The sequence below is a fragment of the Muntiacus reevesi genome, chromosome 5 (assembly GCF_963930625.1).
Source record: "Muntiacus reevesi chromosome 5, mMunRee1.1, whole genome shotgun sequence".
In the NCBI taxonomy this organism is placed as follows: domain Eukaryota; kingdom Metazoa; phylum Chordata; class Mammalia; order Artiodactyla; family Cervidae; genus Muntiacus; species Muntiacus reevesi.
In genome coordinates, this window is record NC_089253.1 from 25,565,545 (window position 1) to 25,589,724 (window position 24,180).

A 24,180-nucleotide genomic window follows, 5' to 3' on the forward strand; every position below is an offset into this window, starting at 1 on the left:
ATCGTCTAATGACACACCTTCCAACCGCCAGGAGGCCTCCATCCTGGAGCGCCACGCCCTTCAGATGACCTTCCATACCTTCTTCTCCAGATGACCCTGCCTCAGCCCTTTGACCCCTGACAGCAGACACCAGGCAGATCAGAACTGCCTATTTCCTCGGGCTTGCACAACCAGGGAAATGACCTGTGGATGAGAACAGCCATCGGTGTCCGGTAAGTCACACTTTGCAGATCCGTAGGAGAAATGACCTGCAGGGATTCTCCCCGGGCCCCAGTCCAGCTGTCATCACACCCCCTGACCCGCCCAGGGATGGCTCAGTATAAATACGGCCACCCCTCCACAGCAGGCAGGGACCAGCACCTCTGCTCCCCTGGAGACCAGGTGAGGAACCGCTTCAAGGAGCCATTTCCTTGAAAACATTTGCTTTAAAACATAACTCTTCTGATTTCTATTTCTCCTATATGCAGTCAGTGCTGGCAGAGTGGTGCATGGGGAATGCTTTTTGATTAACGACGGGCTGCTTTAGTAAGACACAACTTGGACCCAGCTGTCCTCTTCTTCCACCAAAGCCACCTGGGTGACCTCTTAGACAGTCTTGGGTTCAGGGTTGGTGGGTTCGGAATTGAGGGTTGAGGCTGCCAGTAAGGTCCTCCTGCAGTGTTTCCTAGTAGGACCACTGGGAGTCTAGTGGAAATGAACAGCCAGGCTCTCCTTGACACACAAACCCCAAAGTGGAGAGGGGTGAAAGTCTGTCCGTGTCTCCCTGACCCTCTCGTTTCCTTTCAGCAAAATGAAGCTCTTCACAGGCCTCATCCTCTGCTCCTTGGTGCTGGGAGCCCACGGCCTGCTCTCCTTCCTTGGTGAGGCTTTTGAAGGTAAGACTGATGGAGGGGCGATGGCATCCTTGGGCCTCTGGGCTTCACCCTAAACACCCCTGAGGGTTGGAGCTGGGGTCCTAGGAGATGTTGCCCTATGTGGCACAATGTGCCAGGTGTTAGGGGAGTATTTTCAGACAGATTGGAAAGCACAGGATTTATGTCCATCAGGTACTAGAGCAAGAACGAGCATCATTTCCAGCTGAAATTTAAGTATGAATGGAAGACACAAAACAAGTCTGAAATGGAACGAAATTTCCCTCAGACCAGTTGCACGATGTAGGGTGAAAGCGATCCATGTTCTCCTCGCCTGTCCCTCCATCCCTACTCCTCCCTCCCTCCCTTCCTCTCCCCCTTCCTTCCATATCCTAGTTGGATGATTCAGAGGCCTTCAGAACACCTTGTTTGTGCCTCCTATGCTGAGTGACACCGTCCCTGTTTAGTCTGTTTCCTACCGTTTCCTAACCGCTATAGTGACAAAAAAAAAAAAAGGTGTGTGTATGTTGTGTGTATGTGTGTGTGTGTGTGTGTGTGTGAACCTAATATCATATGAAAACTTCCACCAGGAACTCGGCTCTTACGTGCAATTTAGAGGGACCCACTTTCCTTCCCTGCCCAGGGCTGGGGAGTTTTCCAGGACATTAGCAGCACTAACTGGGCAGTTTCAGGAAGACAGGGGCAGCTCCGGTCAAGCTGGGACACTTGGTCATATATTACCTGCAGAAAACCTCTGTGAGGGGGCATCTTCCTCCACCTGAACGGGAGAAAACCGAGGCTTAGAGCAGCCGAGTCCATTGCCCAGGGACTGAGTGCCAGTCAGCAGGCGGCAGGACAGGGGTGGGAACCCAGCTGTGCTTGAGGCCAAGGCTCTCACCGACTTCTCCCAGCACCACTTCTTGAAGCCGGGGGCTGAGCAATCTGTGCCGCAGTTTGGAGTCCCCTGGGGAGCCATGAAAACTCTTGCTGCCTGAGACCAGCCCAGAGATGGGGAGGTGACTGGCCTGGGCTGTGAGGGCTCAGGGGACTTTCAGGGTCTCCCCAGATTATTGGAGAGTGCAGCCAGGCTGAGGAATAGACCCACTTCCTCAAGCAGCCCACATCACCAGTACCATCCACTAGAGAATACTTGGGATTCCTTTCACTCACCTAACAGGCAGGGGAATACAGTCACAAGTGGTCCTTTCATGAGGCAGGAATACATTTCTTAGGTGTCAGAGCAGAGGAGTACGTCTGCCCTTTCTCAGAATCTGTCTCGCCCGTCACCTCCTCACACACCCACGTCCCCAGAGCTTGTCACACGCAGCTTCCTCTAGAGCAGTGGTTCAGGACCCAGGGCAAATTTGTGTCCTGGGGACGTTTGGTGATGCTTGGGTGCATTTTCAGTTGTCACACTGGGGTACAGTTTGAAAGGTCAAGGATGATGCTAGACATGTTATAATTCCAGGACAGCCCTGACAGCAACAGTGTACCTGGTGTCACATGTCAATAGAATGCTGTTGAGGAATCCTGTCCTGTAATGAAGCCTCGCTCTGTCCTGAAACATAGCAGGCAGAGCCCTCGTGGAGACGCAGCACAGAGGCAGCATCACAGGGGTCAGACCCAGGGGCCCCACGGCGTAGCCCTCCCCCACCCCACCCCAGTGGCGCTCCTTCCAGTACCAGGAGCAGGCAGCTGGGCATCAGGAATGCGCTTCTCACCCTGTGGCATTTGTGGTGCTCTGACCACAGGCTGAAACCGAGTCAGTGGAAGATTCTTCATTCCTTGATTCTTCAGTTTTCTCTCCACCTGATAATCCTTACTCCATGTGCTCTGCTTCCCAGGGGCTAAAGACATGTGGAGAGCCTACAGAGACATGAGAGAAGCCGACTACATAGGTGCAGACAAATACTTCCACGCCCGCGGAAACTATGACGCTGCCCAAAGGGGACCAGGGGGTGCCTGGGCTGCTAAAGTGATCAGGTACCAGGGTCTCTGGGTTACAGGGATCAGTGGGCAGAGATTGGCTGCCTTGGACAGCCTGGAGGGGCCAAGCCCTGCAGAACTTTCCTGTAGGGCTATGGGCCCTCCTACTATTAAATGCCCTCCTGCTCTGCGCCCAGTGTGAGGTCTGAGTGGCTGAAGAGCAGAGCAAGGTTGGTGAGACAGGCGCCTCTCCACTCTCCCCCTATGGGTGCTGTTTCCCCAGCATCCAGGGGACGTGCAGGGCTGAGGTGGGCTGAGCCTGGGGAGCCTCAGCATTGTGGTCCCTCTTTCCTCGGCTCCTCTCAGAGTCACTGATCCCGTGGAAAGAGGAGAGATGGGGAGGGTGGGGCTGGGGCTCATAGTCCTGGATTAATCCCCTCCCTGCCCTCCTCCTTTCCAGTGATGCCAGAGAGAATATTCAGGGAATCACAGACCCTGTGTTTAAGGGCATGACCAGGGACCAGGTACGGGAGGACACGAAGGCCGACCAGTTTGCCAACGAGTGGGGCCGGAGCGGCAAAGACCCCAACCACTTCAGACCCCCTGGCCTGCCTGACAAGTACTGAGCTGCCTCTCTCTCTGCTCAGCAGACGGGGCTGTCAGTCCCCAAGGGCAGGGACACCGAGCTAGAGCGTTCTCTGCCCACAGAGGGCAGCGGATCTAATAAATGCTTAAGAGATGGAATCCTGAGACTGTGTCATTCTTGGTGTGAGGGCAGCCTGTTGGTTCCAGGACGGATGGCAGGACAGCCGCGTGAAGCTGAGCCTGTGCCTGTGTGTTTGTTTCCGGGACACACCCTCAGCATCATTCAGGACAGACGCCCTGTCCAGCCTTCCCCTAATCAGACCCGCTCCCTCTCCAGGCCCCTCTGGTTCGCCAAGGGCCGTTTGCAGGCCCTTCTCTGTCCAGGCCTTCTCCCTCCCGGCAGCTGTGTCCTGCCACCTCCTCTGTCCCCGTCTAGTCGCCCAGCTTGTCCTCGGTGATCTCTGCGTGGGGTCAGGGACACAGTCCTTGAAGGCAGGTCTGTAGAATTCTCTTGGGACTAAGCTACGAGCCACACATCACTTCCCTCCAAACAGGGAAAGAGGGTCACTGAACTCTGTCACCCCAGGAACTGAGACACATACTCAGAGCTGCCCAATAAACGTTTGTGGAACTGAAGATGTTGATGGGAACTGGAGTCTTTGAGTCAGACCCTGGGGAGAAAGGCCTCCTGGCACCATATGGAAGGTGAAAGCTCTGTGGAGGATGAGCCTGTGACTGGAGGGGCCCAGGAATCCCCGGTGACCTGGAGCCCTGCCCTGTGCTCACATGGCCCCGAGGCGCCCCGGTACTCTCAGGACCCCAGTTTCTCCTCCTGAGTCAGCCTGAGCTGGGAGAGCCCTGGCCGTCACGCTGGGCTCCTGGGTGGTGGGGCCTGACTCGGCACAAGCCTGGGCAGCCCCGTGGCCTCTTCTTCCTCCGCAGTCACTGCGTTGCTCCTTCAGGCCTCTCTGGGTCCCGACTCTCCACTGCCCAGCCAGCTGCATCCTGACCCCGCCTCACTCCAGGCCTTATCCCCAGGGACCTCTTCCCACATCAAGAAGGCACATTTGCTTTGGGAAGCCCAGTCTCATGACACCTGTCCTGGAAACTGCATCTTAGACTCTAATTTTTTTTCATCAATACCAGAGCCAAGCCCTGACTCAGCTGTTAATTAGTTTCAACTCATTTTATCTAAGAAGTCATTCTCAGATGAGTTTCCCTTACCTTTATCCTCACTACCTTTGGATCAAACAAAATACTATTTTCACTTCTAAAGTGAATGTCAACTATGAAGATACACACTTCCAATACAGTTTAAGAGGAGCATTCTCAGAAGCACAGACCAATGGCGATCCAAACTCTGCTGGGCTGTGGGAAGCTGAGGCATAGTAATTATAGAGGCCACCATTTTCTTTCATTGCAAATGTTCTGACTCTCCATGAGTTATTTGATTTACCACAAAGGCTTTGCAGTTCTCAGTTGAAGAAATGAGGCTTAGAGGGAAGGGATCTGGACCTTGCTCACGGTCACATCTGCAGTAGCTGAGCAGCCGGGACTGCAGGTTGGTGAGGCTGACTGCAGGAGGTCAGGGGTGTGCTGTCAAGACTGGGGCTCAGAGGTGGGGACCCTCTCCTCCACGGATCTCCCGCATGAGAGCCCTTGTGCTCAGGAGATGCCTGACTGGTTACAGACACACCACAGCTTGTTTCCTCATGGGAACAGTGCCTCGCGGAGTCCTTAACCTCAGCATCTGATTTCTTAATAAATTCCCACATTGAAAACCCAGATTTCACTCCATGTCACTCTTCCCTCTCTCACCTTTTCCTCTTCCTCTTTATCGTCAGACTTGAGAGTCTGTCCATCTCCACATTCTAATTCCTCACTTCTGACTCACACTAGAACCCACACCAGCCTGACCTCTGTCCCCACTGCTCAGCAAAACAGCTCTGGTCACCAGTGACCTCCAAGGTGCCAAAATAATTGACATGTTTCTCTTCCTGTATCAGGCAGACTCTGAGCCATGCTCAGTACAGTTGTCCTCTCTCTCTTTTCTGGAAGCAAACAGTATCTATATGTTGATATCTCTGAAAATTATTTCTCCTCCTCAGAACCTCATTTCCGAGCTCCATGCTCATGTATCTGATTGGCCTCTAGACATTTTTGATTGGATGACTTCCAAAGATTTCACACTCAATGTGTCCCAAAGTGAGCTCTCATCTTCCCCACCAGAATTCTTCACAGTCAGGCCCCTCCATTTAAGTAAATGATCTGGTTATTCCTCCTGTTGCTCAGTCCAGAAATTGAGGCATGTCTTTGATGCTTCCCTTCCCTTCACCCCACGTCCAGTCCACTAACAAATCCTGTGATTCAACTTCCAAAATTCATCTCTAGTCCATCAGCCTGCTCTCATATGCATCTCTGTGCTCCTGGCCACACCATTTCTCTCCTGGTTTCCTGCAACATCTGTCTAACCAGTCTCCCCATCTTCACGGCTTCCCCCTCTGCTTAAGTTGACTGATTAATTTTTCATCTAAACCAAGTCACTTTCCACTGAGGAAAAGGGCATTATTGATGATAATACATGGATGACAGGAATAAACTGAAACTGTCTTGGGTAAAAAAGAGCATGTATTTATCCTACCTCTCACTCTAGCATACAAATTATATTCAGATCATGTCTCTTCTGTGCTTAAATTCTTCCATGGGTTCCCATTTTCCTCAGAATGTGGTCCAGTGTGAGCTGTCCCTGGCCACCCTACAGCATCATGTGATGCCACACCCTCCCAGGCTCCTTGCCCTTCCATCTCACCAAAAAGCCAAGCTTTTATTTGACACAGGACCTTTGCATCCTTTGCATATGACATTTTCTCTGCTCAGAACACTCTTCTGCTTGTTCTTCCCATGACTGTGTTTCTCACCTGACTCTCCTGAGATCACTCTTTCTTGAGAGAGACCTTCCTGGTCATCCTGGCTGATCTACTCTGGTTATTCTGTATTTTTGCCCACTTCCATATTGGGTTTCTTGTACTAAATTTTTGGTTTATTCTTCCTAATTTTTTTTTTGTTGGATTTTGTTTTGGTTCATCTTCCTCCCTTTTATTATGCGATCAGTGGAGAAGTGACCATTTCTTTCTTGTTTATATCTGAATATCCAGTGCTATCACATAATGGAATTTCAACGAGTGCTTATTGGAAATTAAGAAATGAATAGTTGAATTCATGTATTGTTTATTAGTAAAAGTTTTCTTTTGAAGAAGGTCAGACTAGCTTTAAGAAGCAGGAAGGAGTTAAGGAGAGGGAGATGCTGAAGCTAAAGAAGGAACAGTAGAGTCAGGGGAAGCAGGAGGCTTGAGGTCAGCCACAAGGGATGGTGGACCCCCAGGGAAGCAGACTCCTCCCTGGCTCTGAGGGAGGAACAAAGGCGAAGATACTGGGGTTGGGGAAGCAGCACATGGGAGAGGAGGACGTGGAACTTGTGAGAAGCCGCTTGTAGCTGCTCTTATTGCAGGTGACTCTCCCTGGGAGTCATTACACTCCAGGGTGTCTGCCCATTCTCTTATCTGTCTTTAGAGCAAGTGGGTAGGAAACCCAAAGCCAAAGGCATGTCTCTCCTTCTGCGTGTCATCCTTGTGTCCACAGTGCCTGTCGTAGGGCCTCACAGATAGTAGTGGCTTTATGAGCATCTGGTGAAATGAACGAATGTAGTCTGAGAAGTGGTATTATTCAGAAGTGGTCACAACTGTGAGGGGGGTTGGGAGCTGTACAAAGTATGGATGTGGTTTGGATCTGCAAAATGTGGTATTGGCTGACATTGAGGTGACTGCTAAATCTGTACAAATACCATACTAAGATACCAGTCAAAGTGATAATTTTACTTCATTGTAGAAAATATTTAATTTTCTCTAGCAATGCTTTTCACACTCATAGAAATAAAAGTTAGAAACCCCATATGCAAATAAACTATAGTCACTGCAGTAGCTGAAGAGAAGCCCTGGGAGAAAGGAAAGAATATTTTGACTTTCCAAAGGACTTTGTTGACTAGCAGAGGGGCAAGTTAACAGAGAATACTCTGTGAGACCAGAGGAAGGGAAAAGGGTCACACTGCATGTCTCTGAGTCTAGGTCCTCTAGATTGAAAGATGCATTATTATTTATACACCACCAAGAAAAAAGATGCTACCATTTAGATTCAGGCATAATGTTAAGACAGAAAGTTTTCTTTTTACTTTGTATGTTTATTTTACACTTACTAGGAGAGTTCTTCTAAACTTAGACATAGATTTTAATCTTACATCACTCTTGTGTGTAAACAAAAAGAAAAGTATACGCAAAATTAACCCTAGAACAATGACAACATTTTCATGAGTGCTTCCTGGTTATTAGGAAATGTAAGACATGTACTAATTTCAGCAATGTATAACCAAGAGATGTGCATCTTAGAAGTGATGTAATATGAGATTTTGATTTAAACCTTTCCAAGTTCTCTCTCTCTCTCCTGTCTTTATATAAATATATACATATATAGGTAGATGAACAGAGAAGGGGAGCACTCATTCTCTCTCTCCCTCTCTCTCTCTCTCTACATACACACACACATATAGGGAATCATCCTGACCCAGGAATCAAACTCATGTCTCCTGTATCTCTTGCATTGAAAGAAATACCTTACCCACTGAGCCATCAGGTAAGCCCTGTATATATAAAGTGTGTGTGTGTGTGTGTGTGTTTGTGTGCGTGCATGTGCATGCATACATGTATATAAGACTTTCCCAGCTGATGCATTGGTAAAGAATCTGCCTACTAATGCAGAGGAAACCTGAAGTAGGAAATGGCAACCTATTCCAGTATTCTTGCCTGGAGTCAAAAAAGTCAGACAACACTAAGCACACACACACACACACACACACACACACACATATATGCAAATATATGTACCCATATACACACATATATATATAATTATTGAGCTATTATTAATCACCAAGTGCAATGGTGGTGCTCCTGAGGTGAGTCCAGCTTTGCACCACCCCTCAGCCATGGGGGACCTTCCCAGAGAGGAGCAGGTTATCCACAACGGGTTCTGATGATGGTGCACATTCCAAGGCCCCTCCCTAGCTGAGAGTCACCTCACCTGGCCCAGTACTGCCTTTTCTCGAACCTCACTGGTCTTTCCAGCAGATTCCAGTGGACCCCCCAGAGTGACCGGGGGCCTCTTCTCTTCCTGCAGAGATGGCAGATGGGAAAAGGCTCACCCCATCTCCTTCCTAGTCACACTCCACCACTGCCTTTTCAACTCTACTGGCATGGGTGCTCCATCTTTAGAAACTTCCAGAATATTCACAGCTCCTACACATGGAAACTCTCTCAAGAACTCACCACACTGCCCTCTGCTTGGATAAGGGCATCAGAATGAGCTGGTAGTGTCTGCAGCGAGCATGCATCCGGCTGAGGGATGAACAGGCATTTTTGTTTTCTTCTTGGCACCCTGAATCAATTTCCCGAAATCATCTGCCTCCACAAATACCGCACTTCCAGGGAGACTGGTAACCCTGCCGTCTCCCCTCCCCTCCTCGGGCATCTCCTATGTGGACCAGAGGTGGGATGGTGGAGGGGGAGGTGTTGACTGTGGGGGCCAGCGCTGCTGCCTCTTCCTCAGCTTTGGGAGATTATGAGGTCTGTCACTGCTTCCTGGATGCCCTCTCTAGGGGATAGGTACTCGGAGCCACTGTGTCCTCAGCTCTGGGTGATGGAAAAGCAGCAGCACTCAACAGCCTGTTTTCACACCCGGCTGCCAAGGGAGCTCTTGCACAATTCTCTAGTTTCCCAGGTTCACTTTTCGAAATCTGTAATTATGGGAAAGAAGAGCCAGGTCCTCTCTGAGAACAGTGTGTTCAGTTTACACACACATTTATTACCTGTGGAGTCCTGTCAAACCACACTGTGTAAAACATGTTTGCAAAATCTCCTGTGAGTGACTCACTCGTATGTTTCCTGAAAGAATTGGGCAAATGGACAAGAACTCAGGCTGGCCAGGGTGCCTGGCTCCTGAACCATCTGACCTGGGAGGAGCCAGTGCACTGAGCCCTTCCTTTCCTCTCTGCAGGTGGACTTAGGAGTGTCCAAAACAGTCTCATGTGGAGTCTGCAAAACCTCACTTCACCCTTCCAGTAAAGATGCCTACAGGACTCCTTCATCCTGCTGTTCACTCTTCAACTCCCCCTTCATGCTCCCCCAGCGCGTGGCAGGAGCCGGGCCAGGCCCTGGGGATCTGAGACACACAAGCCCAGTCCTCTCACTTGAGGAGCATTCCACTGGAGAGTTATTATTAAGCTAATCCATATTTAAGAGAATTGAATTAAAATATATCATACATTTATTTATGTGCCGTAACACTCAGTGTGAGCTCTATGACCTGAGGCTAAGAATCCCAAGGCTCCATCCTCACAGACTAGGTCTGAATTTCAGCTTCGCCACTGTGACAGGTTAAGGGTAGTAACATGCAAACATTATCATGGTAAGCTGTGAAATGAAAAAGCAGAACATAAAATGATAGTATTATACCATCCTGCTCACCTTTATATGTTCATATGTCTACATCCACTTAGATAATAGAATGGAAACATTTTTTATGGAAGTTCTTCCTGCCCTCCCCCTCTCTTCCTGGCTCAAGAAATTAGTATTGCTTTTATTTTTGTCTTTATACTTATTTTATATTGTTCAAGTTTCCTTGCTGAAGATGTTCATTCAGTGAGATTCATCAAGCCTGGCTGTGTTGAGCCTTTTCCTAGGCACTGAATATGATGGTAAAGAAAACCAACAACTTACTCCCTGTCCTCACTGGGAGGAGATAACGAAAAACAGCAAATGTCCATTTACACTGTAGTTTACATATATATGCTTCTCTGTCTACATACACACCCCCCCACAACATCACTAAATGTGCAAACACATACATACACATAAATAATACACATGAATTAATAAAGATTATGATGAGATAAAAATTAACAAACGTGTCAGAATCACAAGTAAAAATTCGTAATGGAATAGAATAGGGAAAGGACGTCAGTAGTTTCCTGTTCCGTGTTCCATCTGTTAATAATCAATCCTATTGTGACTTTTTGTTTTCCATATGATTTCTTTTTCTCTCAGGACTGCACCTGTTTTAGGGTTAAACACTGTGGTTTTAGCAGTTGACCTGGGAAACTACAGACCCTACTATTCTCTGGAGAAAGAATTTTCCCCAAGATAAGAAATAGAAAATGTTCCATCTTTCCTGCAACTGCAAGAATAGCAAATAGAACAAAACCTGTATCAACAAAGGTTATTTCTAACAAAGGAGTTTTTTTTTTTTAATGACAACAAAAAAACATCAGAGACAGTCACTATGTCCTGTGACAGCAACCCTCTAATATTTTATTTATAATTTAGATATTAATTTATGTCTTTGAAGCAAAATTCTTTTCTGATGGAAACTGTTAGACTGGAAAAGTGGATAGCTGGTTCATGCCAAGGCAAGAGACCAGAGTTATAGAAATCCTCACCATTGCTGTTGGGTGTGTGAGCTGGGCTGCCCACCTGAACCGCAGAGTGACACTTGGCTGTGAAACTAAGGGTATGCACACCAGCTCTGTCCTATTTTGATATACATTGCACAACGCAGATATCATTTGTATTGCTCTGACACTTAAAACATGACTGCTTGTCGGTTTATTTTTCTGGTTACTAATGATTTGTGCATCTCTTTGTGAGCTTATTTCTTATTGCATGTTGTCTGTAAACTATTTTTTTTCTAACACTTCATCCATTTTTCTATTGGGGCTGCCATCTTTTCCTTACTGACTCAGAGGTTCCTTGTATTTTTGAGATATTAATCCCTTGCCATATTTTAAATATCATCTTTTCCCATTCTTTATCTACAACTATGTTCTTATTGTTGATGTAATCAAACTCACCACTTCCTAATTTTGGGTTTGTGCCTTTGAAATTTAAGAATTTCTATACCATCTCTAGATTACAAATCTATTATTTGATATTATTTTTTATTAACTTTACAGTTTATCTTGCATTTACACATTTAACACTTCTGAAGTCAACTTATGTATGTGTATTAGATAAGGGCCTAGTTTTCTAGGCAAGAATACTGGAGTGGGTTGCCATTCCCTTCTCCAGGGGATCTTCCCAACCCAGGGATTGAACCTGGGCTTTCTGTATTGCAGGCAGATTCTTTATTGTCTGAGCCATCAGGGAAGCCCTGTTAGGTAAGGGCCCAGCTTTGTTTTTCTCTTTCCAAAGCTATCAAACCATCCTATGTTTAATGATTTGTAATGTCTTCTTGATCATTTACTATACATGTGGCCCTAGCTCTGCACTCTCTATTCTGTCCCATTGGTCATGTGTCTTTAGTTGATCAAATACTATTTTTGTTACTGTATTTTGCTGTTTATCCTAACACCTGGTATGGTAAGTTCCTCGTCTTAATACCTTCTTTTTTTGAGGCTTTTTTATGCATAGAATTTTCTTTCTTTCTTTTTTTTCCACTTATTTTTATTAGTTGGAGGCTAATTACTTTACAGTGTTGTAGTGGTTTTTGCCATACATTGACATGAATCAGTCATGGATTTACATGTGTTCCCCATCCCGATCCCCCCTCCCACCTCCCTCCCTATCCCATCCCTCTGGGTCTTCCCAGTGCACCAGCCCAGAGCACTTGTCTCATGCATCCAACCTGGGCTGATGATCTGTTTCACCCTTGATAGTATATTTGTTTCAATGCTGTTCTTTCTGAACATCCCACCCTCACCTTCTCCCACAGAGTCTAAAAGTCTGTTCTGTACATCTCTGTCTCTTTTTCTGTTTTGCATATAGGGTTAACGTTGCCATCTTGTTAAATACCATATATATGTGTTGGTATACTGTATTGGTCTTTATCTTTCTGGCTTACTCCACTCTGTATAATGGGCTCCAGTTTCACCCATCTCATTAGAACTGATTCAAATGAATTCTTTTTAATGGCTGAGTAATATTCCATAGTGTATATGTACCACAGTTTCCTTATCCATTCATCTGCTGATGGGGACTCTTATTTCTGCATGTGAATTTTAGAATAATAATCTTCTGTTCCAGAAAAATTCAACTGAAATTTTCAGTATTACATGTGTGGATTAATCTGGGATCGAATTAACATCCTTAATGTTAAGTCATCCTATCAGTGAGCTAGAAACTTCTCTCCACGTTTGAATCATCTTTTAAGGTGCCTGTTAGAGTTCTGACACCTTCTCCATTGGAGTTCTGTGAATTACTGGTGAAAGTAATTGCTAAGAATTTTATAGCTTTGCTGTTACTATGAATAGTTTATTGTTTTGGTCACGCTTTCTATTTGCTTATTTCTACTATGGAAAAACCTGTTGGTTTTTGGATCAAGTGTGGGCAATCTTATTAAATTTACCTATTAATTGGAGTAATTTGTTGATATTGAGGTTTGGGGAGCTGATGATTATAGTAATGAAAATGATGACAGTTTTACCTCTGGCTTTCCAATTCTTATATCTCTTCTTTCTTTTTATTTTCTATGCCTTGGCCAGGGCTTCCAGAACTATGTTACACAATAGTGGTGACAGTGGGCATTCTTTGCTCATTCCTGGTTCTTCAAGTGATGGGCTAAAAGTTTTTCCATTATAAAATCTGTTAATGTTATGAAATTAATTTAATTTTAATATTATTTCATCTTAATTTTATAGAATTAAGAAAGTTCCCTTTGAAATGTAATTTTCTAAAGGATTTTTCTCTTTCTTTTAAAAAATTCTTATTGTTGATTTATAATGTTATGTTAGTTTCTATATGCAGCAAAGTATATCAATTAGATAATATCCACTATTTTTTACATTCTTTCCCCATATAGGTCATTGCAGAATATTAAGAAGAGATCCCTCTGCTACATGGTAGGTCCTTGTTTATCTACCTTATATATAGTATTATGTGTTTGTCAATCCCAGTCTCCCAATTTATTCCTCCTCACCTCCCGCTTTGTCCCCTGGTAACTACAAGATTTTTCCCTACATCTGTGACTCTATCTTAAAGGAGTTTTAAAAAGAAACATAACTTCAGCTTTATCAAACTCTCCTTTTTTGATCAATCAAGGTAATATTATTTTTCTCCTTTAGGCTAATAATGTGATGAATTACATTAATTGTAGTCATAATGTTGACCAATTCTTGCAGTCCGAGAGGACACCTCACTCAGTTATGAGGAGTTTTTAATGCTCATATTTGGTTTGGTAACACTATGCTCTGTTTTGAAATGTTTGCACCTTTAGAGGTGAAATGGGACTATTGTTTTCTTGTATTGCCCATCTCTCACTTTAGAATCAAGTTACTCTACTTCTTTAAAATGAGCTGTATATCTTTACTCTTGATTAGCTTTCTACACCAACCTGTGTAACATACTATTAACTGTCCGCTGAGATTTTAGCAGACTCTCCTGGAAACCACTGTCCTTAGTAGGGGATACTGGGGAGAAGAGATCTGTGATAGCCACTTTTGCTTATTTAATAATTAACTAACTTCCTAAAGACATCTATGTCTCTTTGCAACAAGAGTAACAACAAAAAGGTGCTTACTCAAAGTTTGAGGCTGTTCCTTCTAATCCTTGCTAGTCTAAATTAGCAAATGATGTGCCACCGTGAGTTGATCAAATGGAGATCTGAGGCTCCATATTAAGTTTGACTTTGAACCGGGAAAGAGGAATTCAGATTAATCTCACTCACTTGGGTCTGTGTGGACAGTCTACCTCTGCGAACTGGTTCTAACCGGCTCAGAAGGCTGCTGCTGCAGAGCTTTTATGCTGAGAGACACTCGAGTCACTGCAAAGGGTTTCATGCTGTGTTGAGTTGTAGCTATTGTTGGTGTTGACTGTTGCGGCCTCTGCCACAAGTCGCTGGGTGTACACGCATGGACTGTGGGTGTTGTCTTACCTGTGAGTTGCCAGCAGTTTGCTGAGAGGAGAAACGTGGTGGATCTGCTCTCTTAGATGGTTGTTTCCAGGTTGGGAGTGACTGGCGTCAGATTTGTGTGCGATTCTAGGAAGTCGGTCTTTCCTTATGACACCAGCAGTCAGTGGAGGCTGTTTTCCTACACTCCTGGACCAGGGGCAGAGTGAGGAGCCCCCCAGAGCAGAGATGACCCCCTCCTAGCAGGTCACCTCAGAATCAGGGTCGGCTGCTTTCTACCAGATAAACAGATCCTCAGGAAAGCTCAGAGCAGATGTGCAGTGTATCCTTCTTCTGGTGAGTCGATTCCACGCTCATGTGTCTTTTCTTTTTTAGAGAAAAAATAAAAACATGCAGTCACATAATCAACAATGTACACGGCATTAATAATTTCTTCAGTGCTATTTTCTTTTAATCTCCCTGGTGAACTGAAGGATGAAGAGGAGGGAAGCCAGCCTTTCTGGTCCTAAAGCTGTGGTTCTTTTCCTTTTGGTAAACTGGGAACTTCACAGGCCTCTCTCTCTCTCTCCGTGCTATCTAGTAAAATTCCAGGGTTTGGCGTTAGAGAAACTACATGTCTTCCCAACTGCTGGTGGAAGAAGCGCTACCAGTGTGAGGAGAGACTATCCTCTCTCTCCTGAAGCTGCAACAAATGCAGGTGTTTTTTCCTATATCATAAACTTTGGGACCTAGGCCCCAAGTTTTATTCATGATCGGGGTGTCCTATGGGGTTTTGTTTTTTGTTGCAAAGCTTTGGTGTTCTTTTCTTCCACTTAATTATAACAGAAAATGAAGGTCTCTTAAACCTCTCAGAAGTCTTATCACACATGGCTATTAGGGGAGGGGTACCTTCTAATTTATTATATAAACCAGGTCTCTTCCAAAAATAAAACAATTTGCTAGTTGTCACTCACTGTTAACTATTAATTGGAGACAACAGACACTCACAGAGACCATCTCTCCAAACCAGGACACAACTTCACATGGAGACTCCTGGGAAATCCCTTTAAGGCCTGAAGATTCTGAAATCGCCATGACAGGATGGTTTTCTTTTGCGGGACAAACAAGTGAAAAGAACTGACTGCCCCTGTTGTCTATTGTTCTAAGCATGGCCCTGCAAGGAACTGGGTGCTCCTTCAGGAAGACTGAGTGCCTTAAGTAACAAGGAAGAGATCCTGCTATGCCTGACTTGGTGTCTAGAAATTGTTTGCTTTGTCTCTAATGATTTTATCAAAGAAGAAATAAATGACTAGAATGATGCAAGAGAGTGGGAAGTGGAATTCCAGTATCAAATGGCCCCAAACAAAAGGCAAAGAGTTGCAAAAGAATGTGATCACTGGCCCATGATTTCTGCCCCGAGGAAGGTAGAAGAAGGGATGTGGACATCACAACCCCCCTCTTTGGAGCAGCCCCAGGGCATGCTCAGGGCCAATGACTATAGACAGTTGACAACATCCCCTCTCCCCAACATGTCTACTCCTGGGACCAAGTCAGCTAAGCCAGCTCAGGGACCGAGACTTCCCCGACCTCATGGAACCCCAACTTTCCCAAGGAGTGTAAGTTCTGTTGAGAATATTTAAATATTGCTTAGCTTTGCCTTGGATAAAAACCAGACAGACAGAGAAATCCTTTAGATAGTTCTCTGCCCTACATGTTCACCTCATTACACCTACAGGAAATAAAACATGTCCCAGACCCAGAAAGAGGCATCATCCTGGCTCAGAGGTTAAAGCATCTGTCTGCAATGTGGAAACCTGGGTTCGATCCCTGGGTCGGGAAGATCCCCTGGAGAAGGAAATGGCAACCCACTTCGGTATTCTTGCCTGGAGAATCCCATGGACAGGGAAGCCTGGTGGGCTATAGTCCATGGGGTTGCAAAGAGTTGGACACCTGAGCGACTTCACTTTCACTTTCAATATAAGACAGGGCTTCCCAGGTGGCTCAGTGGTAAAGAATCGGCCTGCAATGCAGGAGACGTGGGTTCGATCCTGGGTCAGAAAGATCCCCTGGAGAAGGAAATGTCCACCCACTCCTGTACTCTTCCCTGGAAAATCCCACAGAGGAGCCTGAGGGGCTATAGCCCATGGAGCCACTGAAGAGTCTGACAGGGACTTGGTTACTAAGCAACAACAACAATCTAAGAAGGTGGTTCCCAGACCACAGGGTCATCCTCACCTGCTGTGCTCCTCCCAGGCCAGTGCTCTTTCTAACATCCTGCTCACGTTTCCCTGAGTCTTGTAACAAATTGGCAATTCTTCGCCCTCCTCCTTCTTGGGATTACTACTTGAGCACAAGCCCCATGTCCTTCTAGACTCTAATTTACCATCTCCTCAATTCGCAAGTCTCCGTGATTTGCTTGCGTCTGTCTTGGAGATCTGTGCCTGTGTCTCCAATGCACGGCTCACATTCCTGCTCTCCGGTGAACACTCCAGGGAAGAATCCTGAGGTGGGGCTCCTGGACTGGGCCTCACTTGCCCTCCTGCCGTCCTCAGGCTTCCAACCCAGGGTCCCACTGTCAGGAAGAGCAGTTCCATGTCCTCTGGGTCCCCACCGTCTCTGACATATCACACACACATCATCCTTTCTCCCCTGGGAAATCCAGTGACCTTTGAAATTTTGCTTTTGGATGAAGAGGCAGAGATGGGGCAAGGAGTTCATCAGAGATGCCATCCCTGTGAGAGCACCTGCATGAAATTTCCTCCCAAGATTATCTTCCTGAACTCACAGAATAAAGCCCAGTCCTGCTTTTCTGATTGAAACAGCTATTCTCTGACATCATACCCTCCAGCATTCTTGTGATAAATCAGCTTTCTCTGTATCCTTCCTGAACCATCTATGCTGTTAATTTAACAGACATCTGGACTTTTCCTGTTCATTTTTATGGTGTCATTTCTACACAATATCATAGCAAATTTCCTCACTGTAGTTCAACCTTCCTGGGATTGCAATGACCTCTCAATAGGACCTGCTGTTATGACCATCAAGAGCATCTGATCATGAATACACTGGAAGCTGGAAGACTCCCTTTTCCAGTGCTGGATCCACCCCATGTGGGTGCTGGAAGTTTGATTTTCCTGAGTTTCTGTCTCCTTCCTTTCCTGCTGCTGTAGCCTGAGGTCCCAGCTTCACCCTGAGCTGTTCCTTGTAATGGACCCTTCTGCTGGTCCATTTGCTCTGTATGCTCACATTCTTTACTCAGCTCTCTTTTTCTGATGTTAGTCTTTGGAATTCCCAGGTGGCTCAGGTGGTAAAGAATCCACTTGCCGTGCAAGAGACCCAGGTTGGTTCAATCCCTGGGTCAAGAAGCACTCCAGTATTCTTGGCTGGAGAATCCCATGGAGAGAGGAGCCTGGTGGGTACCGTCCATGGGGTCACAAAGAGTCGGATACAACTGAGCACCTAAGCACACACACCCTTCACAGCAAATGTCAATATACTACTGTGGGGGATGAAAACACATTTGCCACTGGAATGAGACTTGAAGTGGAAAGAAAAGATCCAATATGCTACATTCTGAAAACTGCCAGATTGCACAATCTAGGAAAATTAGATGTGAGTGAAGAATAACACTGCTGTATTCAATGCTGTGTTCTGGTCAGGAGGGATTTCCCAAACTTTCTTCCCTTCTCTCTCTTTTTTTTGCTTCCACCCTGTTTCTCATTTGCTCCACAGGCCAAGTGACATATATAAAGCACCGGCCCGTCTCCCAGGCAGGCAGCACAGGCAGCGCAGCTTCACCAGGAGCCTCGGCAGGAGGGCACGGCCAAGGGTGAGGTGCTAGAACTCTCCAACACTTTTCCTCTTCGGAGACTTTCTCTTCACCAGCATTCTTGTGCTGCAGCCCAGCTCTCTGCTTCCTTCCTGAACCTACTGTTCATTCTGACCATTAGAATCCACCAGGCATGAGCACTTCAGGGGGTAGGGCTCCCTTGTCTGCTTCTTCTGTGAAGGCAGTGATGGGGTGAGCACGCGGCCACAGACACCTGTGCCTCATTCAGCTCGTCTCACATCACAGATGGGCGGCATGAACTCACTCCTCGTGCCTCTGGGGAACTCGCAGGGAGCTGGTGTCTGGCTGAGAGAGGATGCGGGGACTGGAAAGTGGTTTATGCTAAAAGCCCGTTGCAATCCTTCATGCAGGAAATCACTGGGATTCCCAGGATTCAATGGAAATGAGAGCTGGATCCTCTGTGTTACAACCTATCGTCTATCTATTGAGATAAAATTCAGAGAGATTTATGTTTGGAATGTAAGAGTGTATCCACATTACAACTCAGCCTCAAGACCTGTCATTCTTGCTTGAGTCTGCTCATCTCTCTGTTGCAGGATGAACCTTTCCACGGGCATCATTTTCTGCTTCCTGATCCTGGGTGTCAGCAGCCAGAGATGGGGGACATTCCTCAAGGAAGCTGGTCAAGGTAAGGACCAAAGAATGGGCCAGGGGAGGCTGTGTCTGCTTCCGCAGGATTCACCTGAGCAGAGGACACATCCCACAGGGCAAAGGCCACAGGTGGGCAGGAAAGGAGCTTGGTTTGCATGGTAGCACTTCCCGAGGCTGCTCTGGCAGCTTTGCACTCTTTTCAGGGATCCCCAAGCCCGAGGTTATATAAAGTTTGAGCTCTGAATTTCTCCACGAGTGAGGAAGACATCTGAGGCGCGGGGTGCATGTTCCCAAAATACCAGCAAGTCTCTGCTGCCCCCTCGTGGGCAACTAGAGATGGCTCATTTCCAAGTCCCCTGTAGCCAAGAAGTGGGTGCAACCGCTGAATACTTTTAACTAAAATACCTGACTTTTAGTAGCTGGTCAGGACTGTCTAAGAGCTTTATGTGCAGGAATCGACTCATTTTCCTTCTCAGGGTTTAATCCTTGAGTCCTGCAATGTGGGAACCGCTACCCTTTATCAGAGAACCCGCTGCCCCAAGAGATTAAGATAGGTTCCAACGTCCTCCAGCAGAGCAGGATTGAACCCAGCATCCTGAGACCTTGCTGTTAACCTCGGCCCTTCTACTGCCTCCCAGACAAGAGTACACGTGGAGAGTGAGGGGTCTGTGAACACGCGTCCTGCTCATTATCTGAGTAGATGGCAGAGAGTGGGGGCTGGTGCCTCTGGAAGGAAACCGGATAGAGTTTTCCTGCCCACAGTAAACGGGAGCATGAGTTTCTTTGATGGTGGTTCTGCTGAGGCTGAGACCTGGCACGAATCCTATAGCAAGAGACATAGATCTCACTAGCCAGAGCAAGCTGGCCATAATTTGTTTCCCAAAACTATTTGGTGTTCTTATTTTTCTGTGATAATTGCTGAATAATTGTTTTAAGAGTTTGTTCTTAATTCTATCTAAATTCACACAGGCCCAGATAAAAATAACTTTTCATCTCCTAGGTCAGTGTTGTTCAAGGGGCACTCTAGGATAACTTGCATGAGAATCACCCATGGTCTGGGTGCTTTGTGGAATGCAGGTGTCTGGATCCACACACAGTCCCTTCCCTGAACCACAATCCCTGGGGCTCTCTGCAAATCTGTCCATTATTAAGCACCCCACTTGATTTGGCACACAATATATATTGAGAACCACTACCTGGTTTGCACCCAAGAGACAAATATGTCATGCATTTGGAAGCACTTATTAAGCAACTCTAGACTCCAGGGAACTATTTAAATCTGTAACTCTGGGTGAATAGCTATACTAAGAATACCATACCCCTCAACAGAACTATTTTTCTGAACAGTGGAAATAGCTAATACCTAAAATAAAGATAAGTTATCTCACAGAGCTATTACATGAACTATGATTATAATCCACGTTATATTTTCTTTTTCCTAATGCGCTAATCTTTTAAACCTTTGCCATTTCATTCTATCTAGGTTGGGTTCTCTGCCCATGCCTCTCTGATCTTCATCCTACTTTATTTATTTATTGTTTTGCCCTACTCTTCTAAGGACCAGCGAGGTGATAGTATAGTGAGCACCGACAATGTTCTCTAAACTCAACCTGTATTTCCTCAGTTCTGCTTAACCACCCTGAGGGAGGCATTACTCCTCCATTTTACTGGAGAGGACACTGAACTTTAGAGCTGGTGGTTCAGTTGCCCCTTTCCTGCATCTGATTACCCTGTTTCATCAAAGCCCTCTTAGAGAGCTCACCTTTGTCATCTGCTGATTTAATTCTCATGGTTGCCCATGTGCAAACCTGCCCTGAGTATTCAGATGTACTCAGGCCCGAGTTAGTCCCCAGGGCTGGATTTCTCCCCTTGACCAGACTGAGAGTATCCTATATCCACAGCCTTTCTCAGTATCGTCCTTCTTCTCAAGCTCTGGTCAGATCCTTTCCTGCATCTTTCCAGATGGAGGTTCATTGTATAAGCAAACATCCCTTAAAGAAAGAGCATCGACCTCTTCTTCACACACATCACACACCTCCAGAAACAAAGTTCCAACAGACTTAGAATGAAATCAAACAGAATAAAACTTGCACCAAGTGTGATACTCACAATTTCAGACAGGGAAGTAAGTGCGAAGTAAAGAAGTATTCATTTCAAGCCAATATAATAATCTCCAAGGGCTTAGTCAAAGGTTGAAACCTGGATTCAGTGGCAGGAAATTATTTATTTCTCTCTTTCACCAAAACACAATCACCTTCATCTCACCATTTTCTTTTCCTCCCAGGGGCTAAAGACATGTGGAGAGCCTACAGAGACATGAAAGAAGCCAACTACAAAGGTGCAGACAAGTATTTCCACGCCCGCGGAAACTATGATGCTGCCCAAAGGGGACCAGGGGGTGCCTGGGCCGCTAAAGTGATCAGGTACCAGGGTCCCTGGGGATGCAGGGATGGGTGGGCAGAGCTTGGCTGCCTTGGACAACCTGGAGGGGCCGAGCCCTGGAGAACTTTCCTGTAGGGCTGTGGGCCCCCCTCCTCTTACCCAGCCTCCTGCTCTGCGCCCAGTGTGAGGTCTGGGTGTCTGAGGAGCAGAGCAAGTTAGGTGGGACAGGCGCCTCTCCACCCTCCCGCTATGGGTGCTGTTTCCCCAGCATCCAGGGGACGTGCAGGGCTGAGGTGGGCTGAGCCCGGGGAGCCTCAGCGTTGTGGCCCCACTTTCCTGGGCTCCTCTCAGAGTCACTGATCCCTGGGAAAGAGGAGAGATGGGGAGGGTGGGTCTGTGGCTCATAGTCCTGGATTAATCCCCTCCCTGCCCTCCTCCTTTCCAGTGATGCCAGAGAAGGTATTCAGGGAATCACAGACCCTGTGTTTAAGGGCATGACCAGGGACCAGGTACGGGAGGACACGAAGGCCGACCAGTTTGCCAACGAGTGGGGCCGGAGCGGCAAAGACCCCAACCACTTCAGACCCCCTGGCCTGCCTGACAAGTACTGAGCTGCCTCTCTCTCTGCTCAGCAGACGGGGCTGTCAGTCCCCAAGGGCAGGGACACTGAGCTAGAGCGTTCTCTGCCCACAGAGGGCTGCGGATCTAATAAATGCTTAAGAGATGGAATACTGAGACTGTGTCATTCTTGGTGTGAGGACAGCCTGTTGGTTCCGGGACTGATGGCAGGACAGCCACGTGAAGCTGAGCCTGTGCCTGTGTGTTTGGCTCCAGGACACACCCTCAGCATCATTCAGGACAGACCCCCTGTCCAGCCTTCCCCTAATCAGACCCGCTCCCTCTCCAGGCCCCTCTGGTTCCCCCGGGGCCGTTTCCAGGCCCTTCTCTGCCCAGGCCTCCTCCCTCCCGGCAGCTGTGTCCTGCCACCTCCTCTGTCCCCGTCTAGTCGCCCAGCTTGTCCTCGGTGCTCTCTGCGTGGGGTCAGGGACACAGTCACGGGAGGCCTGGACAGTGGATCGTGCCACAGAAACTCCACCTTGCCCCTCTAGGAGCAGCACTGCAAGTCCAACTGTGAACCAGTTTCCGTCTGTGCATCCAGAACCGCCTCCACGGCTCCTTCCCCTCACTCTAGTTTCCTTGCCTTATACAAGCTCCCAGGAACGAACATGTCCAGAAGTGGAGGAATAGTGACAACATCAAAATTCAGAGCCAGGAGGCTTTGTTTGCGTTGGATATGAGTCGTGTCCTTGAGAGGGAGTAATTTTCTCCTCCTGGTCCTTTCTCAACCCACGGAAGCCAGCAGCAGTTACTTCTTATTGCGGAAAACTGTCTCTTATGGCAGGGGTTTGTGTATGTTAGAGCACAGAAATTACAAGTGACTCTGTGAATCATATCAATACTAAATATGGGAACACATACATACACATAAATAATGCACATGAATTACAGAGAGTATGATAAAATAAAAATTGGTAAATGCGACAGAATCACAAGCAAAATTCCAATGGAAAGTAAGAGGGAATGGGTGTAGGTAATCTTCACGTTCCATATTCCATGCGTGTTGCTGTTGTTCAGTCTGTAAGTCGTGTGCGACTCTTAGGGACTCCCTGGACTGCAGCATGCCAAGCTTCTCTGTCCTTCACTATCACTTGGAGTTTGCTCACACTTGTGTCCATTGAGTCTGTGATGCCACCAACCGTCTCATCCTCTGCGGCCCCCTTGTCCTCCTGTCCTCAGTCTTTCCCAGCATCAAGGTCTTTTCCAGTGAGTCAGCTGTTCGCAGCAGGTGGCCAAAGTATGGAACTTCAGCTTCAGCATCAGTCTTTCCAATGAATATTCAGGGTTGATTTCCTTTAGGATTGACTGGTTTGATCTCCCTTGATCAAAGGATTGATTAAAGGAGTTTGATATGCTGTCCAAAGGACATTCCATATTCTGTAAGTGTTCCATATTCTATCTGTTAATAATCCTATTCTGACCTTTTTTTCCTATATGATTTCTTTTTCTCTCAGGACTGCATCTCTTTCAGGGTTGAACAGTGTGTTCCTAGCACTTAGCCTTGAAGACCATAGGCCCTACTAATTTCTGGAGAAAGAAGTTTCCTCAAGATGAGAAATAGAAATGTCCCGTCTCTCCTGCAGTTGCAAGAATAGCAGATAGAACAAAAACTGTATCTACAAAAGTTATTTCTAACTAGGGAGGTTTTCTTTTTTTTATAACAACAACAAAAGAGATATCAGAGATTGTCACTATGTCCTGTGAGAGCAACCCTGCAATAAAATATTCAGTTTTATTAAGACATTAATCTGTGTACTTGAAGCAAAATTATTTTTTGATGGAAGTTGTTAGACTGGAAAAGCCTTCCTAAGTAACTCAGTGGTAAAGAACCCGCCTGCCAATGCAGGAGACATGGGTTCGATCCCCGGGTCAGGAAGATCCCCTGGAGAAGGAAACGGCAACCTGCTCTAGGATTCTTGTCTGGGAAATCTGGTGGACAGAGGAGCCTGGCGAGCTACAGTCCATGTGATCGTGAAAGAGTCAGACACATGAGTGACTAAATGGCAGTAACAATGATATTAGACTGGGAAACAGAGAGCTGGCTCACGCCAAGGCAAGGGCCCGGAGGTGGGCTGGGCTGCACTCCAGAGAGTAGCGTGATTCTTCACTGTTGAACTCAGACAGCGCACCCCGGCGCTGTCCCACCTTTGATACACATGGCATGGCGCAGGTGCCATTTTTTTCTGGTCTAATGCATGTAATGTAACTGCTTATCTGCATTTTTCTGGTTGCTAATGATTTGTGCATCTCAATAAGCAAGCTTGTTACTTATTGTGTGTTGTCTGTAAACTGTTTTTTCTACCCCTTCACCCATTTTTCTACTGAGCTTGTTGTCTTTCCCTTAATGACTCATATACTCCTTGTATATTTGAAATATTAATTCCTTGCCATATTTTAGACATTGTCTTTTCCCGTTCTCTATTTGAAAATAGATTCTTAATTTTCATAAAA

General features: G+C 46.5%; 2 protein-coding genes across 2 annotated transcripts; both read left to right on the plus strand.

Moving 5' to 3' along the window:
* The first annotated feature begins 368 nt into the window (after positions 1 to 368).
* Positions 369 to 3,521, plus strand: LOC136169506 (serum amyloid A protein). The gene is made up of 4 exons (XM_065937284.1): positions 369 to 381; positions 787 to 875; positions 2,696 to 2,834; positions 3,238 to 3,521. Exons 2-4 carry the CDS (start codon positions 791 to 793, stop codon positions 3,401 to 3,403), a joined length of 390 nt encoding a protein of 129 aa, XP_065793356.1. The 5' UTR covers positions 369 to 381; positions 787 to 790; the 3' UTR covers positions 3,404 to 3,521.
* Positions 3,522 to 17,989: 14,468 nt separating this feature from the next.
* LOC136169505 (serum amyloid A-3 protein-like) lies at positions 17,990 to 24,180 on the plus strand. Its single transcript, XM_065937283.1, has 4 exons — positions 17,990 to 18,117; positions 18,675 to 18,766; positions 21,014 to 21,152; positions 21,557 to 24,180. The coding sequence occupies exons 2-4, from the start codon at positions 18,676 to 18,678 to the stop codon at positions 21,720 to 21,722; spliced, it is 396 nt and encodes a 131-aa protein (XP_065793355.1). The 5' UTR covers positions 17,990 to 18,117; position 18,675; the 3' UTR covers positions 21,723 to 24,180.

Coding starts and splice junctions, on each gene's coding strand:
- LOC136169505 (XM_065937283.1), top strand. CDS start 18,676: ATGAACCTTTCCACGGGCATCATTTTCTGCTTCCTGATCCTGGGTGTC. Junction 18,767..21,013: donor CCTCAAGGAAGCTGGTCAAG/GTAAGGACCAAA, acceptor TTTTCCTCCCAG/GGGCTAAAGACATGTGGAGA. Junction 21,153..21,556: donor TGGGCCGCTAAAGTGATCAG/GTACCAGGGTCC, acceptor CCTCCTTTCCAG/TGATGCCAGAGAAGGTATTC.
- LOC136169506 (XM_065937284.1), top strand. CDS start 791: ATGAAGCTCTTCACAGGCCTCATCCTCTGCTCCTTGGTGCTGGGAGCC. Junction 876..2,695: donor CCTTGGTGAGGCTTTTGAAG/GTAAGACTGATG, acceptor TCTGCTTCCCAG/GGGCTAAAGACATGTGGAGA. Junction 2,835..3,237: donor TGGGCTGCTAAAGTGATCAG/GTACCAGGGTCT, acceptor CCTCCTTTCCAG/TGATGCCAGAGAGAATATTC.